Source organism: Euphorbia lathyris, chromosome 7 (genome assembly GCF_963576675.1).
Source record: "Euphorbia lathyris chromosome 7, ddEupLath1.1, whole genome shotgun sequence".
Taxonomy (NCBI): Eukaryota; Viridiplantae; Streptophyta; class Magnoliopsida; order Malpighiales; family Euphorbiaceae; genus Euphorbia; species Euphorbia lathyris.
The window spans coordinates 53919582-53937931 of NC_088916.1; the positions used below are offsets into that span (position 1 = coordinate 53919582).

Genomic DNA, 18350 nt, shown 5'->3' on the forward strand with positions numbered 1-18350 from the left:
AAGACTTAATGCCCGTTTGGTTCTATTTTTCGGAATTACTTTTTGTCTTTTAATTCTAAACAGGAAATAAAAAAGTATTTATTAAAATTTCGAAACAGTTGCTTTTAACAGAAAAATCAACTAACATTTGCTATGTATTAGCAACAGCAAACAATGAACCAAACAGGCCTTAATCATGCATTTTGCCTATAAGTATTCCACCTAATTGGGTAAATGCATCCAAACAGCAACCAAGTAATGTTGGATAAATGCATCTAATGAGTAGCTCTACTCTACAAGCATGTAACGGTGAACCGAACATGTCATAGATTCATGGCCTTTTAATCAATTGATGTGTAAACAACATATATTCATCTCAATCTATCCATAGCTTCAATTGCTCTACGGACATCTCATTTTCTTGACTTGTGCTACTTTGCATACTATTCTATTCAGACTGCTGCATTCACTAACATCATGATCACAGATATTACCTTTTTTCCCCTTCTATTAGGCTAATAGCCGAAGTATAATACAAAGTTTACTACAGCCATTTACAATGTTGGATGACCAAAACATTAATAATTGGGGACAGTGAAAACTCAAATGCACTGAAATAGCACCAAGAATCAACTTACTAAAGGCTTAGCCTTGCGGACATGGCCCATACTATTAACTAGATCTTTTCGGATGCAAACAGGGAAAGCATTGATGTCCTTTTGCATTTTCAGCCGCCATAGTACATATGGAAAACTTAGCTGATCTCGAGAGGTGAAGCGAACGACTTCATTCAACCAGAGGCACATAAATAGATTAGTCATGGGCGTATGCTCCCTCACTATGACAGAAGCTTCATTTAAAGCTGCAGAGATCAATTATTTGTTTATGAGAACTCCCAATTAATATGACCTAAGACAACACTAAAAGCTCTGTGACTCAGGTCAATGCAAATATAAATCTATCTTAATTCGTATTGAGTTAGGCTTTCCTAGAAACTGCCTCTTCTAATAGTCCAATTTCTCTTAACTAAAGTCAATAAACTGCTATATGCAATAGGAAGTTGCTAGCTACAAGAATATACATTTGATCATAGAAGCTTGGTGCAAAAGTGGTTTAAAGCTTAGTTATAACTATCTTCATGAGAGCTTTTACTGTCAATTCCCAGTTAAACATAATAATTTCAAATGAAAGAATAACTCACCCTTCTTTCCATCAAATCTCTTGTCTTCAGGCAGTCCATCCTGCCGATATTGATTCAACTGCATCTCGACTTCTTCTGGTGCAGCTTTGTGTTTCTTCACAACTGCTACAGCCTCCTCATACACATTGCTGCGAGCTCCATGTTGTGAGATAGCTAATACTGAACTTGAACGCCAAAGTAGAGCTTCCAGTACACCTAACGGATCTCTCCTAAATTGGGATTTTGAGTCTACCCATATAGAATACTTGGCATGGGGAAACAGTCGATGTGCCAACATCTGAAATTAGCGAGGGTGAATTAAAATCATGAAAAGAATGTAAAGATCACCAGAACAACACGAGGACAGAAATTTACATGCATGGAAGGAACAGCTTCAGAAAGAAGCACATTTTGTGGTGCCAGCTAACAGAAAGAACATCCATGGAACCATTCATGAAGACGGCTTACAAAAAAGAATATTTAAGTAGACAAGCATGACTTTGATGAATATGAGAATCATTAATGAATACTCCTACATAAAGTTAGGGTTATTTTTCAACTATTATATAATAGACTAAGACATGATGAATGTAGGGGTTACATCTATCGAGAATAAAATGAAGGAAAACCGACTAAGGTGGTTTGGCCATGTAAGATGAAGAGCGCTTGATGCGCTGGTTAGTAGAACTGAAGAGTGGCAAAGGGATGTAATGGTGAGGGGTAGGGGAAGACCTAAGCAAACTTGGAAGAGGGTGATTGAGAGTGATATGAGTTTATTGGGGAATGAGGAAAATATGGCAGTGGATAGGACGGAGTGGATGGAGAGAATTTATGTCGCTAACACGACTTGATTTCACGATTTTGTATGATGGTTCATGTTAGCCCACCCTGAATCATTTCGGGACTAAGGCTTTGTTGTTGTTGTTGTTGTTGTTGTTTAATACTTCAAAATTTCTCCAAATTTGTCTTTCCATGCTATTATCTATTTGAGGAAATAAAATGAAACTGTGCCTATTATTTAGTGCAATCATCATAGAAATTATGGGTATTAACCTCATAATCTAAACACATGAATCTCCTCCATACAAAACTAGTTTAACAAAGGAAAACATAGCAAAAAATAACTAACAAAGCAATATTCCATAGATTTAAATTAGATTTCTTCTACACATTATACCATTTCCATTCTCAAGGAATTGCAAGTTATAATTTGTAAGAAAGTTCACAGCATCAATAAACGTAAAAAGAGCGTCTTTCTTGAAGTTTTGACGTATATTCCAGAAACAACTCAAAAAGCATCAATGGTAAGAATGAAACCCAGAATTTCCCAATTACCAAAAGACAACTAAATATAAAAAGATATTAGATAAATCAAGGCACATATTTTTCTTTGCTAAAAATAATTACAGCATATAAGTTAATACCTTTGGGATTTTACCGTTTAACCTTTGGTCTGTAAAAGGAAGATCCTTCACAATCACAATGCGCCATTTCCCAATAAAACGGTTCTCACCAAATCCATGCACCTTCGATTCCTGGGCAGCTAGAGTGATGTCATCCCAAAATGCAACATAGCAAACCTACACCATTGTAGCCAAAATAATTTGAGCTTGCTCATGTCTAAAAAATGTAACAATTCAGCTCTTTAGAACCTAACCTTTTGCAGTGATGTCTCTGTCATTCCAATAGGTTGATACAGGTCATCTCCACCACCAAATGCACAAGTGGACACCACAGCTTTGCAGGTCAGCATGTAGCTTTTGTCCTCATCGGAAATCTTAAACCCTCCATTTTCACTGTAAAAGCCACAATGTATTTCAGCTTTTTCACTTACCTGAAAGCCACAATTTTCACAAAATATAAACAAGTGAAGGTTTTCACAAAAAGGTAAATGATGCAGAATATATCAAATTCATCCTAATATTGATGTCATAGTACATCATATCATCCTAAACCTGCCAAATAATTTGAAGATGCAGTTCATAACCTTAAAGCTTTTCGCTCTCTGGTCAAGGGTTTGTGCTCCAGTAAATAAGTTAAATCGTGTACCCTCTGTGCGAAGCTGAGAAAGGGTACCATTCCCTCCTCCATGTTGTATGTCTCCCTCTGATATGTAAACCACATTTTTAACAGGACTTCTGAATTTATCATGTATAGGAATATCCAAAGTTTGAAGCTCTTCAGGAGGTAGCAGCTTCAAGCAACCTGATACAATCCACATATGTGTTTCACACAATGAATATCTTTTAACATCCTCTAAATTTTGGATAATCAAAGGCAGAATACATTACTTCTAATATTAAAAGCCTAATGTAGATGACTGAATTTTAATCATTGCGTTTTTCATTTTATAAAACCCAAGTCCAAAACCAGCAACATGGTTCAGTTTTCCAAGCAAATCACTTTATTTAGAGGAATTAGTGCATACATGCTTGAAAAATTAATGAAAATCCATTTTCTGTTTCCCCCACTCCATCATACACTCCAAACTTGTGTGTAATCGTCATATCATCTTATTGATAACAACAGTTCAATCACCTGTCAAAACCTCAGCAAAATGCAGTAACCTCAATTAAAACAAATGAAATGATTTTGATTTTGTGTGGAAATTCAAATGGCAATTAACGACAACGCTTCATATAAATGAATAACCTCAATTCAAAACAAATTAAACAAACAAAAACATAAAAAGAAAATGTGAGTTGCAGCGAAGGGAAAGCACGCATTCTCCCGAAATATATTAAAAGAAAGCTGATGTAAGTAAACAATAAAGTATATTTTTCAGGAATTTCCAATAATAACTTACGAGGCGGATCAAGCCGATCCAAATTAGTGTCCACTTTTTTCTTCGATTCACTAACTCCATCATTGATTTTCAAATTCGGCGTAGGCGTCTTTGTCTCATTGTTCGCCAATTTCACACCTGAACTTGGTTTTCTAGCAATCCTTGAAGCTTCGAACACGAGCAGTCCAGCAGCGGGGAGAAAAATCAAAACCATCCAAAATCTGAAGAGAAACCTGAGAACATGGTGAACCAACTCGTTATTGGCTCGGCGACCCTGCTTTTTCTTACGCTTTCTATGCACTCGCACCCGCATCCGACCGGCTTCTTCTGGATCTTCGTCGGAGACAGAGATTGAAATGCTGTTGTTATTGAACATAGAAGATGACATTTCTAAATAAGTAGTCTGCAGATATGGAATTAAATAAATAGGTATGAAATGATACGAGGAGAAGTGAAAATTGGGGGTTAGGTTTTGGAGTTTGAGGAAGCACAGAGACTCAGTGTTTGGCGAGTTCGTTAATAGTAAGAGTGTGAAAGAGTTTCAGCTGCTGAGAAAACCACAACAGAAGGATCTACCATACCCGCTCTTTTTATCTTTTGTTTTAATTTCCTAAAAGTTATCTCGGATCCTATGTTTGGTAGGGAAATTAACAAGGGTGTACATTAATCATTTTATATCGTTATGGGTAAATTACATGCATGGCCACTTAACTTTATCTGTTTTAACATTATGATCATTGGACTTTAATTCTTAACGATACGATCATTAATACATTTTTCAATACCAGACAAATTTCGTTTTGAGATCATTTAAGTGTTGTTTGGTTAAGAGGGATAGAGTGAATTTTGAGAGAGAGAAAGCTACAAAAAAAAAAAACGATTTTGGAAAATAAGAAATGTGGTTTCATGGTAAATATCGTTCTGAACAACTTTAATTTTTGAATATTTTCATTTTGATGTCATTAACGGTCATTTTGATGAGTTAGTTAAAGTTGAGTAGCCACCGATGTTAAAATGTGTAAAGTTTAGTGATCATACCATTAAGAATTGAAGTTCAATGACTCTAATATTAAAATGAATAAAGTTCAATAGCCATTTATCCACATGTCCAAGGCCGGTAGGTCCTTGCATAAGATCAATCAATAAAGAGATGTATGTTATGCTCTCCTAGCTCACTGCAGGTTGCACAAATATTTGGAGTGTTGATCCCTTTTAGAAACAACTTCTCACGATTGAAATCGAAACAACTTCTCACGATTCGGGAGGAAATCGTTACAAGCTCGCCACATAAAATTCTTCACTTTAGGAGGAATGTTTAAACTCCAAATATACATCCAATCTCCAGAAATGGTTGTGGCATTGGAGCCAAACATCTGTTTAAAAGCAATATGATACCACAGATGTACTGTCAAATTAATGTGTCGCATTACCCATTGGAAGAGTCAAGCTATTGCTCACATTTTGTGCCATTATTATATTTATTTTAAAAAAGAAAAAGTTTTGCAAATTAACATTGAAAAACTTATTATATTTAGAAAATTAAAAAATTTAAATTTCTAACCATTTCTAACCATAGAATTTGCAGAAGTTTGAAAGAATGGAAAACTATTTTTAATCAAATAGGCAGCTATACAATAATTATTATGCTGGGATCTCACCAAGCCCTTGAAAACATAACAAAAAGAAGTAAAATAGAGCCATGTCCATCATTTATCTCTCAAGGCAATCACCTACAAGTTAAGTCATGCCAAGGGGCCGGGCCGGGCCAGGCCGGAACTAAGCTCTACATTTTGAAACCGTCTAATTCCTATTGTTACTATCTATGTAAACACCTACCATCGACAAAACTCCTAAAATTGCTGGATGGAGGTCTCTTATTTGTTGTATCAGTTTTAGCAACTTCTAAGCACGCCTCTTGACTTGTACGGAGCTATACTGTGAAATGTCCCTTTCAGGCACCCCAACAAATCATTCTCTATGCACTCATACCTGCATACACCCAACATTCAGTTATATCACACAGTTATAGTTATTCTAGATTGGGAAACATTCAAAAAGTTCAGCAGGAACTCACATATTTCGGCATAGATTGTCAGTGGAAACTGAGACCGCAATGATCCTCATTCTCAAATCTAAAACTTTTTCCTCATCGTATTGGTGGAATTTCTCTACAAGAAACGACGACAGCTTCTCAACATTTCCCTCAAACTGCTGCTGCTGGTTCTCAAATAAATTCTTTTTAAGCTCCTTTTCCTTGTCTGTCATTTCATCTTTCACCAAGTCATCACCAAACATGAAAAATGCAAACACATAGGTAGCTGAAAGAATGCGCCTCGATCTGAGAAGTATGTGTAATGCATTTCTTATCCAGCTGAAATCTTTAGATGCTGATTCCCTCGCTTCAAGTGCTAATATCTTTCCCTTTATGGTTTCCTCCATTTTAGATTCAAGCTTAAGAGAATCTAAATGTGCCCTGTATCGCTTATAGTAGTGCATGTACCGTTTCAGATCTCTCTCAGCACGCTTAGCTTTATTGATGTATTCTTCTTTGAATCGCCCACAACTGTGGTAAGCTATAGTGGTGTAAGTGTGATCTCTGCCAGTGGCACCACCACAGAGCCAACTGTACAAAGCCAGAAACCGGTAAGAGTTAAGAAAGTGGCATTTAAATAATTAGCAAGCAAAGTAACAAACAAGTAACTAAGAAGGATTTGATTAGATCTAGATCACCAACCAAGGTAGCATTTAAAAAACAAAGGACTTGATAAGTTATCTAAATCGCACCAAGTGAATAACCTGGTATACAATGCCAATGAATTCTTCTCAGATTTATCATCAAATAAGCAGGGGAATTCTTGCTAAGGTAAATCTAGGGCATAGTACATTTGCAGATCAATCCACTCCGAAACAGATTAGAACAAGGACAAAAGTAAAGTACCACAACGCAATCAACATGTAGATAAACTAAAGAGAGAAGGCAAAAGGCTAATAAAATTATAAACTTCAAATGTTGTGGCCTTTACAACTATAGTTAGCATTTGAAAGTCCAATTCTTAATCTGTGACAAGCAAGAAGGCCAAATTTTATCAGTTTAAAGAAGCATATAACTGTACCCAGGGTACAACCTGGAAGTTGGTTTTGAATTCGACTGGAATCTCAGACTCTTGGGTTTGAATCCCAATGGACTAAGGCCAGAGGATCCGATTGAAGATCGTAATGGATGTTACCAATCATGATTACTGGAAATTGTAAACACTGCCCCCTCACCTCCACAAAAGAAGAAAACAAACGTGCGAAAAGTAGAACAAAGGTGAAAAAAAAATCTTACCAAAATGCTTGTCCACATAGACAGCACACCAGGTTGCATCCTCCATTCTTTTCAACTGGTTTACGACATTTTGGGCAAGGCTTCGTATGGACTGTGATCCAATTATTTGTCTCTGATGCATCCTGACACTTCTTGGACCAGTGTTCCCACATTATACATGAACAAGGTGAGTGTGCTTCTGACAAGCAACTGAAGCAAAATTGTTTACCACATGCGCATACAACCTCAAAAGGTTCATCATCCTCAATTTGAATAGCATTTCCACAATGGGGAACACTAGGACACCACTTAACTCTTTTGTTGTCCTCGATATATGACTCTAAAAGAAATTGGTCAAATTTTTCTGCAAGATCAGGATTGCTTGCAGCAACTAAATTTCTGATTTTTGCATCATCGCAGATAGCATTGCAATTGGATTCCATGCACCTAATTCGCCTACTCTGGCCCTCATTTATCCTCACAATGAAATGTTGAGTCCAACCTAAACAAACAAAAAAAATTGAAAAATAAAGGTCATATCTTTTTCAGGTGTTAGAAAGATAAAAAAACACAATAAAACGCACACTTTAAAAATTAACAGATGGCAGCCTTAAGCCTAGCAAATAAGCTTCTATGAGGTCAAGGATTGTGAACTGAGCAGAAATGATACAAAATCTGGATTATCTATATCTGGCATAATGAAAAAGGTGATTAAACAAACTTATTCTTCTTCCTTAATCCCACTAATAGCTATTGGAAACTTTTTGCTACTAGTGTTATTACAATAAGCTATGTAATAAATATAAGATCAACTAAAATAACAAAATACCCAAAATAGTATCTGCATGAATGAGCTTTAAGTGCATGTTGTTACATCTATTGCAATCAATTAAAAGCACCAAACACATCTTGGCGACTTTCAGGCTATTCAACACCATTCTTATATTCTGTTGTTTTAAAAACGATCATCATGCAGGTTCTTAAAAGGAAAGAAAATAATTTATGCAAAATCTGGGTTTTGGCCAGCACCAAAAGAGTAGGAATTGAGTCAATGCTAACCAAAGAACTGTACTTACAGTTGTTGCAAAAGAAGTGACCGCAGTCCATGACAGTCACCTCACTGGCATATGCCTCATCGAAACAAATATTGCAATCGACCAAGGATGGTAACTGGGCTGTGACAAGGTCTTCCTGATATACTATCGCCACACCAGCTTCAGTATACAATTTATCTTTCCCATCCTCCACAAACAACTGAATCACTTTATTAACATCCCATCGATAATATATGAGCAAGGTCCGAGCCTGGTGCTCCTTCAATGATAATAACTCCATTACTCTATCAATGTGCTCCCACTGCAAAATTCAACATCTTCCCTCAGGTTAAGAAAAATTATCAGTAAGACAAAAAAGGTCTGGCTATATTTCTTGATATATACAAACAATTACCTGCTCAGCCAACAGAGATTCTTTCGTGATTACCTGCAAAAAGAGAGAAGATATAGATGAAGAAATTAAAAACTACTAAGAAACAAATTAGGAAACATTAATTCCAAATCTACAGATAAATCCACACTCTGATTGATTTTGCAGAATCAATAATTCAAACATTGTGCAAAATTACACCGATTTCACTGTCAAAATTAGAATATTCAGTAGTTTATAGCACCGCATTCTCAAACACCAATCGACCTAAGAAAATCAGCGCAATTAATGCTATTGTCCATATTTGATCAATGCGAAAACAAAACAAAAACTATACATAGAATTTAACTATTCAAGTCAAGGTCCAAAAATAACGATCCGCTGAAAGATTTCATTCTGAACTAACTAAAAAATTAAAAAAGAGAATTCAAAACTAACCCCTTACCTTAGTAGACGGACGAGTGGCTGCTTCCACTATTCCACTGTCGAGCTCAAAGCCACCCAAAGAATCCCTATCATCATCGTAATCTTCATAATAATCATCGTCGGTAGTTGCATAATCCTCCATTGAGCCGTGGTATAACTGTGGTTAAATTTACATATGAAAACAGAGATCAAATTTCAGATTAAGGGAAGGAGAAGAAAGAGGAGTCATCAAACCAAGGGAAGAGGAGGTTTTGCTTTGAGTGATGATCACGTCGGAATTTGCAGTATGAATTTAGAAAGAAATTACTGAGTTTCTTCATTAATTGTTGCTTAGGCGCGTCAAATCAACGAATGCGGATGCCATTATTCGAAACACCATATAGTTTTCACGGCGTGTTGATTTCTACTACTATACAGTTCCAAGAATTCTTACTGCTGCGATTCCTAGGTAGAAACCTAGTACGGATTGCGTTTTCCTGTTATATGTGGATTGCAGCCAAACAATTTATATCTTTTTGGGTTGCAAAACTATATAATAAAATAATACCTAGTGCTAATGCAATTTTCATGACTTATCATATGATTTTAAGGTAAAATATAATTTTCTCTTATTATAACTTTTAAAATTTATTTTATGAAAACAGATGCAAATGGAAGAAAAGCGGATGGTGATTAATTAAATTTTTAATAAAAAAATGAAAAAATCCATTTTAAAAGTTTTTTTCCTGATTGAGAATTAAGTTTTTTTCTCACTTTATTGAGGATTTTACGAGTCTCTTAACTTGGAACTGTCGTGGATTGGGTAACCCACGTACAGTAGGTTCTCTCAGATATTGTTCGTAATAACAAGACTGATATTGTGTTTCTTTCTGAGACTAGGATTGAACTTAATTAGTATACTGGATGCTATTATGAGGAAGTTGAGTTTTGGTGGTTGATTTAGCGTGAATAATGTTGGGTTTAGTTGTGGCTTGGACTTCCTATCTGGATAAAAATACAGTTGTTATTAACAATTCTTGTAGGAATTTCATCGATACCAATAACAATCTCTACTTTGATCAAGTTTGACGTTTCACTGATTTCTATGGCCACATAAGATGCTCTCGTTGTTCTGATCCATGAGACCTTCTTCGCTTTCTACCGCCTCTATACTTCCATGGGTTCACATGGCGACTTCAATGATTTGTTTACCCCAGATGATAGCGTGGTTCTCATCCTTATCCCTAATAGCTTTTTAGGGGGTTTAAATAGGTAGTGGAAGATAGTCATTTGGTTGATTTGGGTTCTACGGGTCACGGTATTCACTAATTTCAACTCTGATCGGTGTTATTTTTAGGTTGCTATTTTTGGAGTATTTGGTGTGCTATAAATAGTTTGGTGTGGAAGAATGTATTCCTACTTCTGTTCCTATATGTATGAGTTGTTCTTTGCTTAAGAAGTGACATGAGTTTCAAAATGGTAATCATGTTGGTTTTGTTCGTTTAGACCTCATAATCACACTGATGATCTTCTGGTTCGTTGGTCTTGTCCACCAGATTTGTTTTTGAAGCTTAATGTTGATGCATCCTTGATATTAGGGTCGAATAATTTTGGTGTTAGAGTTGTTCTTCATACATCGTTGAGGCTTTTTGTGGTGGTTTCTGTTGTGTGCTGCAAGGATCTCTTTTACCTAAAGAATGCAAGGCAATAAAGGCCCTTGGTTGGTTAAAGAGTAAAAGACTTAATAATGTTGTGCTTGAATTAGATGTAGTTGTGGTCATTGAACATCTTTAACAAAATTCTTTCTGACCAGTCTACAGAATCGTGTTAGATTATGACAAAAGTTTATGTTCTTTTTTTAATGGCGTTAGGATCCATTTTGTCAGTCTTTTTGGAAATAAGGTTGTTCATCTCTTAGCCTGGACAGCCTCTGTCAGGACCTAGTTCGACCTCATGTTTTTATTTCTGAAATTCGGGAAGACAGATGATGGACAACATTGTGATCGCTCAAGAGATGGTTCATTCGATGAAGGTCAAGAAGGGGAAGCGAGGAATTGTGGCTCTTAAGCTGGATCTGGAAAAAGCTTATGATCGGATTAACTAGAGCTTTCTTCTGGATAGTTTAGAGAAAGCTGGGATTCCAGACAAGTGGAGAAAATTGATTGAGGTTTGCATTTCTTCTCCTGTCTTTCAAGTTTTGATTAATGGAGATATGACTGAGGAGTTTACTCCTTCCTGGGGTATCCGTCAAGGGGATCCTATGAACCCGTTCTTATTTATGATCTCTATGAAAAGACTCATTCATCTTATCCAAGATGCGGTTAGCTCTGGGAGGCTTCATCCGGTTTCCATTAATAAATTCTGCCCCTCGATCACTCATCTGTTCTTTGCTGATGATGTGATGATCTCTGTGGAGGGAAGTGAAGAGCAAATTGGTGTGATTATGGATATCCTTACTAACTTTTGTTCTGCTTCCGGTCAAAAGCTTAACATCCAGAAGTCTAGGATGGTGTGCTAAAAAAACATGAACCAAAGTGTCTGTAAGAAATTGAGTGAGATTTCTGGTATCCCTCTGACAAAGGCTTTTGGTAATGATCTTGGGGTTCCTCTCCACAGTGATAGGGTGTCAAAGGCTTCTTTTAAAGAGATCTTGATAAAACCAATAAAAATTGTGCTAATTGGAAAGCTAATTCCCTTTCTCTAGCGGGTCGGCTTACATTGATCCAATCTGTGAACTGTGTTGCTCCTAATAATTTAATGCAAGCTTGTAAGTTGCCGGAACTTGTTCTCAATGGCCTTGATAAGATCAATCGTCGTTTCTTGTGGGGGAACTCGGAAGAAGGTAATAAAGTCCATCTGGTTCCTTGGAAGGAGGCCTGCCAACCTAAAAATAGGGGAGGGTTAAGGATTAGACAAGCCAGAGACAATAATAAAGTTCTTTTGATGAAACTTCTTTGGAGAATGTGGCAATCCTCGTCGGCTCTTTGGGTTCGGTTATTGTGTGGTAAATACAAAAAGGATAAGGTTTTTGGGGGGCCAAAAGAGAGAGCTCTTTGTTGTTCCTTCTTATGGAAAGGGATCAATGCAGTGTTCTCTGAGTTATGTTATGGGATTGGGTGGTCGGTGGGTAATGGCAGATCCATTAGTTTTTGGAATGACTCCTAGCTAGGGGGGGAGCCTTTATTAGAGGAGTGTACTTCGCTGCCGCCTCTGGAGATTCGGAATTGGAGTATTGCCGATGTGGTGGATTCAGAGGGAGATTGGATGTGGTCGAACTTTGAAGCCTACATTAATCTGGAGACGCTCCTGAAGATTCGAGGAGTTAAAGTGAGCAGTGAGGAGGATGATGGAGATAGGCATTGCTGGTCCCTTACAAATAATGGGACCTACTCTTGTAAATCTGCCTTCGAGGCTTTCTATATCAACTTAGATTCTCATACTTCCGTCTCTTGGAAGAGCATTTGGGCCTTGAAGGTTCCCTATCGTATTAGGAGTTTCCTGTGGCTTGGGGCTAAAAACAGGCTGCTCACGAATGTGGAAAGGAAAAGACGACATCTTGTGGAGGCTGATACCTGCAGTAGATGCAAAGCTTAGGCTGAAACTACCTGCCATACTCATAGAGATTGTGAGAAGAGCAAAAAAATGTGGAAGGAAATTATTCCGAGCCACTTGCTGACTAGTTTCTTTGACTATCCTGGGCAAGATTGGTTTATAGATGGAGTTAAAGGTTTGCTTTTGCCTGAGCTGGAGCATGGGGCTATTCTCTTTGCGGTTGTTTGTCACCAGCTTTGGTAGTGGAGGAACGCTGATATTTTTGGAGAAGGAGTTGTCATTCTTCCTAATTTACTTACTTTTTTCTCTAAAAAAATTAATACATTTATTAATAGCTTCAAGGAGGAGGGTTTAACGAACACTTGCCAAAGCAAGGCGGTTCACTTATTGAGTTGGAGCAAACCCCGGGAAGGGACTGTGAAGTTAAATACTGATGGGTCCTGTTTGTCGGATGGTAGGATTGCGGCTGGTGGGGTCTTGAGAGACGCTGGAGGTGTTTGGGTGTCTGGCTTTGCTCAGAACCTAGAAGTGGGTTCTTCCTTCTCTGCTGAGCTCTGGGGAATTTTTTTTGGGCTTAGGCTTGCTAAAAATTTGGGTTTAAAAAATCTTCTGGTGGAATCGGATAACCTTGAAGCAGTTAAAATCATCTCGGAAAATAAGGCCTTATGTTTGGGCAACCAAAATTTAGTTAAAGGGATCAAGAGGTTATGCTCTTCCTTCGATTCCATCAACTTTGAGCATATCTTTAGGGAGCAGAACAGGGTTGCTGGCCGCATTGCTTCTGAGGGACAGGCGAGGATGCTGGGAGTCACTACCTTCTCGTCTCCTCCGGATTTCCTTTATTCCTTGCTTTCTGAGGATCGGGTTGGGGTTAGCTTTCCCAGGCTAATCCCGGGTTAATGTTTTGGTTTTTTGTTTTTTTCTCTCCTTTGCCTACCAAAAAAATAAAAGAGTTAATAAAATAATAATATACAAATAGATATTTGATCTAATGATATTGGTAAAAAGAATCAATTTTTTTTTTTGAAGAGAAAAGAACCAAATTTTTAGTCAAATATTTTTTTTCAAAAAATTTTAGTCAAATTTATTCACATCATTTGGTTAATTTTCTTTGATTTTCACTTTAATATATTATAATGTAAATTTCATTAGTATGTCACAATATATCCCATTTACCATTGGATTTATTAAATCTGAGGGTAGAGCATCATAACATAATAACGTAACTGGTAGTATAATATTGTTACTGCATTTGGACAAAATACGTGGCTTTGAAGCATTGGCTAACTGGTGCTCCAATGTTACATATTCGCATATTGCGTATACGATTGCTTAGGGCTAAAATTACAAAACTAAAATTTATTGGCAAGATGTATATAAGACTCTTATATTATGATATTATCCCTATTCAACATCTGATTATTTAATTAAAAAAATAGATAGATTAATCAAGCAATTAATGGCATTGCCAAGAACAGAATTGTCAAAGGACAATGTTCAGAATTCAACTGCTAAAACCTATCAGATTCACAAATTGTCAACAAAGACAATACTCAAAATTCAACTGCACATACCTACCAGAATAACAAATTAGTCAAAAACGAAACCTGGATCAATGGCTAGCTCCCAAATATGGAGAATCATCAATAAAACAAGCCCCACAGAGATAATAATTCCTATTTTTCATTCAAATATTCAAAACATATCATGATTTGATTAAATACACTGCAACAGAACAAAAATGTATACAGAGAAAAGCTGGAAACTAGAGATACAAGTATGAACGAATCCAACATCAACGTTTTGAGAACTGTGGGGCCTTCCGAGCTTTCTTGAGGCCGACTTTCTTCCTTTCAACCACCCTGGAGTCTCTAGTCAATAGCCCCTCTTTTTTCAATGGTGATCTGTGATTTTGACTCACTTTTAGCAGCGCACGGGCAATCCCTAGTGAGATTGCTTGTGCCTGACCCGAGAGGCCTCCCCCGTGAGCTTTCACAAATACATCGTAGCTACTCTCGTACCCCAGCGTTACCAATGGAACTTTTACATATTGAATCCATAACGGATTACCTTGGAGATATTCCTACACAACATTGGAGACAAATGGATGAGAGAGAGCAAAGGGACTTCGAGTTCCTGTTCTAAAATCATACCAATCAAAATGAAACACGATCATGCCACATTCGGTATTTGGGGAAGCATTGTGGTATGAATTCCTAGTTTTATAATCATAGCAAGATGAATGAGCAATTTGATGCCTCAATGGACCATTTTAGACTGATGCTGATAGTCATTTTCATCGATCCAACGAACTAAGGTATCTACTTTATTCAACTTTGTCAACTGCTTTGGCTAATTTTGCTCGTTACTCTCAACTAAATTAACAACCAGATTTAGGAGTGCAAACAAAAAGAAGATTTTCCACTGCTTCGGGTAATTTTGCTTGTTACTCTCAACTAAAAAACCAAACAGATTTAGGAATACAAACCAAATTTTTTTGTTTGCTGCACGCAATGTATATGGTCATGAAAGGGACTTGGCTTTTGAGAGCTCATATGAAGTTGAACATAAATCCAAATGAAAATGAAACAGCAAGAAATAAGGTTGATGTTCCATGCTCAGTTTACAGCAGAAACAAATCTACATTTTGCTTTTGAAAGATCCCACTCCAATTTCCAAACAAATATTTCTGAAAAAATGAAAATACACAAACAATTTGTGTACATAGTACAGGATAATCATCCACAACTCAATATGATCACAATCAAGTATGAAAGTACCAAGAAAACATAATACTGAAAAGTAAGTTTGCAATAAAAAATTCACCAAAGATCACAACTCACAAGTGCTCAAACAGGTTTCAAAATTCATATGAAGGATACAAATCTCACAGAAAAACACGTTTAGTTCGAAGGTTCAGTTACACTTTACTGGTAGAGCCATTATAAATGATTTTGAATTGATTAGCATTTTAAATTAGATTCATGGATAGAAGAGCATCTCTTGATTGACGACATGTTTTACCAGAAAACTAATTAAGTTAAGGATTCAAAAGCTGCACTAGATAGTTCCTATTATGTGCTTAGAAGAATCCAAAATAGAGCGCAATTTTAAATGTAAGATCATAATAGACTACGGCCCAAAGATTATAGTACAGCAATGGAGAGTGCCCAAAGATTATAGTACAGCAATGGAGAGTCCAGGCGAGAACTCCCTTGTCCAAAAATAAAGCATATCCAAAACTCACATTTTAAAACGTGTACAATATAGGTTCATCTTATTTTACCATGTGTTAGAAATTTCATTATTAAATTAGGGTTGCCATGATTCGAACTCTCCACCTCTTGGTCCGACGGGCTCTAAAACCATGTCAAGTAACCATTAAAACCAAAACCTTAAGTTGATGGTTAAGGATCAATAATAACTTCTATTATAATCTTTGACATAGCACTGAGGCTTGAAGGGTGTAAAATACATGTCCATCTTTATTGAACTTATTTTTAATAAAATGAAGGTGTCAAAATTCGAACACTCTACCGCTTAGTCTATACCATATCAAGCAACCGATTCAACCAAAATAGCTTCAATATAATCTCTAACAGAAATGGCCTAAAGTTCCCCACTTTTAGGACAAGAATAACAGATTAAGAAGACTGAAAGTACCCCCACAAGCAAACGCATGAATCTTACATATACAGTTAAAACCATAATCCAGAGTAAAAGCTAGACTATTGCAGAACACAGAAAAACCTAAACTGGAAATTTTGCATACTCATGATATGTCATAGTAAGACATATTTTCTTAAGTGAAATCCCAATACGTAAAGAATATCACAGCTTGTTCCAATTCATTTCAGGTCTCAAAAGCAGCTTTCTATGTGCAATGTGCATATTTTGGCTACTTTCTCAAGCCATCCAATTGGAATACGCACTAACATTTCGACATGTGTAGGTTTATCAGTATCAGAGGCGAATTAATGAAGGAAAGATAGAATGAGTAGAAGGCAAACCTTAACATCGCGGTAATTGATGATAACTTGGCCAGTGCCTTCTTGAAGAACGACTCGAGCAATAGCGCATTTACGACGGCCAGTGCCCCATATAGGTTGGGCAGCGAACCCGCCAGGGAGCCTGGATTTCACTAATTTTTCGAGGTCGGCCGTCTCAGGTTCCGGGGGAGCGGCAACGGTGGCGGAGACGCGAAGAGTGGAAGGTTTGACGGAGAAGGAGAGAGAAAGAGATTTTGAAGGGCAGCATGAGAGAATTTTGGGTTTTTGAGAAACCTGAGAAGAAAATGAAAGAGAAGAAAAGGATGAGGAGAGTGAGGAAATTGAGATTGCCATTCGTTTTCTGATTCAATTGAATCCAATTTAGCAGTTTTCTTTGAGCTCTTCCTTTCTGGAAGAGGATGAGTTTCAGTGAGTGAAAGAGAAAAGAAGATAATGTTTAGCGAAAATTACTCCTTTGCCCTTTATTATATCCTTTATTCAAAATCCACTTGGGGCCTTTGGTATTCTATTGGGACAGAGATAGAGATAAATGTTGAGATAAGTATAAGGATAAATGGTTGGGATAAGGATAAAAATATGATAGTCGAGAATTATTATTCAATGTTTGGTATGTGAGATAGAGATTGAGATAAAATAATACATTTTACTATTTTAACCTTATTTAAACTACATAACATTAATTTGAGGGATAAGATGGACTTTTCCATCCTATTAAAATCGCAGGAGCTTATCCCACCTCCTTATACCACCCCTCTCCTGGGTATAGGATTTGAAGGATAAGAAGCTTATCCCTCATCCGTCTCACTCTTCTATCTCCCAAACAAATACGGGATAACTTATCTCGTGTTTTTTTTTATCTCTATCCCACCTCCTATATCACTTCTAACAAACACCCCGTTGAGATATAACTTTACATTTTAGGTCCCCCAATCGAATGTGTAGATGTATAATTCAATTCTGGTTCAGTGAATCTAAATTAGAAATAATTAATTTTAGGATTTAACAAAAAAAAAAAAAGAAACAATTAATTTTATTATTACTTTTAAATATAACTCATTCATCCTTCATTCTCTTCCCCTTCTCCTACATATTTGATAAATTACTTCCCTCCCCCTACTATTAATTTTTTTATCTATATTTAATTAGTATTAATACCATATTTTTTTTTATATTTAGTTGGTTATTAATACCATATATATATATATATAATCTAACATAATATTTTATTTTTTATTTTTATAAATTATACATAAACTAGTTATTAGTAAATTTAATACTTTAAGTTTTTTATAATTGTTAATACTGAATTATTATTGATTCAAAATGTGGAATGTATAATGCATTAAAAAATATTTATGACATCCAAAGTTTATATTAGGGTCCGTTTGTTTTATCTGCTGTTTGCTATTTCCTGTTACGGTTTGCTGTTTGTTATTTGAAAAGGCTGCTGTTCCAAAAAGCAGGGATTCCTTGCTTTTATAAAAAGCTACTTTTTGGCTACAAAAGGCAAACATGAGGTGTCTAACCAAACACCTTAAACTCTCATTTTCAAAGTGAAAACGCAAACATGAGGTCGAAAAGCAGCTACCAAACACCCCCTTAATTTTAATTTTCTTTTTTTTTTGGTAGAAACAGGAAAGAAAACAAACCAACACCGAGACAAAAGCTAACCTGGGATCAGCCTAGGAAAGCTAACCCCAACTCTGT

The 18350-nt window shown here is 36.4% G+C and overlaps 3 protein-coding genes across 3 annotated transcripts; all 3 read right to left on the reverse strand.

Moving 5' to 3' along the window:
* Positions 1-444: 444 nt before the first annotated feature.
* Positions 445-4563, reverse strand: LOC136200949 (probable hexosyltransferase MUCI70). The gene is made up of 6 exons (XM_065991453.1): positions 3966-4563; positions 3147-3364; positions 2817-2993; positions 2584-2739; positions 1181-1457; positions 445-841 (listed from the first exon to the last, which is right to left on the reverse strand). The coding sequence occupies exons 1-6, from the start codon at positions 4330-4332 to the stop codon at positions 609-611; spliced, it is 1428 nt and encodes a 475-aa protein (XP_065847525.1). The 5' UTR covers positions 4333-4563; the 3' UTR covers positions 445-608.
* Positions 4564-5451: 888 nt separating this feature from the next.
* Positions 5452-9612, reverse strand: LOC136200695 (probable E3 ubiquitin-protein ligase ARI2). The gene is made up of 7 exons (XM_065991116.1): positions 9337-9612; positions 9122-9259; positions 8701-8733; positions 8328-8607; positions 7273-7753; positions 6019-6567; positions 5452-5933 (listed from the first exon to the last, which is right to left on the reverse strand). Exons 2-7 carry the CDS (start codon positions 9242-9244, stop codon positions 5837-5839), a joined length of 1563 nt encoding a protein of 520 aa, XP_065847188.1. The 5' UTR covers positions 9245-9259; positions 9337-9612; the 3' UTR covers positions 5452-5836.
* Positions 9613-14298: 4686 nt separating this feature from the next.
* Positions 14299-17075, reverse strand: LOC136201245 (small ribosomal subunit protein uS9c). Its single transcript, XM_065991871.1, has 2 exons — positions 16644-17075; positions 14299-14716 (listed from the first exon to the last, which is right to left on the reverse strand). Exons 1-2 carry the CDS (start codon positions 16974-16976, stop codon positions 14429-14431), a joined length of 621 nt encoding a protein of 206 aa, XP_065847943.1. The 5' UTR covers positions 16977-17075; the 3' UTR covers positions 14299-14428.
* Positions 17076-18350: the final 1275 nt, after the last annotated feature.

Coding starts and splice junctions, on each gene's coding strand:
- LOC136200949 (XM_065991453.1), bottom strand. CDS start 4,332: ATGTCATCTTCTATGTTCAATAACAACAGCATTTCAATCTCTGTCTCC. Junction 2,994..3,146: donor AGAGAGCGAAAAGCTTTAAG/GTTATGAACTGC, acceptor TGTGGCTTTCAG/GTAAGTGAAAAAGCTGAAAT. Junction 1,458..2,583: donor TAAACGGTAAAATCCCAAAG/GTATTAACTTAT, acceptor CGCTAATTTCAG/ATGTTGGCACATCGACTGTT.
- LOC136200695 (XM_065991116.1), bottom strand. CDS start 9,244: ATGGAGGATTATGCAACTACCGACGATGATTATTATGAAGATTACGAT. Junction 7,754..8,327: donor TCACTTCTTTTGCAACAACT/GTAAGTACAGTT, acceptor TTGTTTGTTTAG/GTTGGACTCAACATTTCATT. Junction 5,934..6,018: donor GACAATCTATGCCGAAATAT/GTGAGTTCCTGC, acceptor GGGTGTATGCAG/GTATGAGTGCATAGAGAATG.
- LOC136201245 (XM_065991871.1), bottom strand. CDS start 16,976: ATGGCAATCTCAATTTCCTCACTCTCCTCATCCTTTTCTTCTCTTTCA. Junction 14,717..16,643: donor TCAATTACCGCGATGTTAAG/GTTTGCCTTCTA, acceptor AATGTTGTGTAG/GAATATCTCCAAGGTAATCC.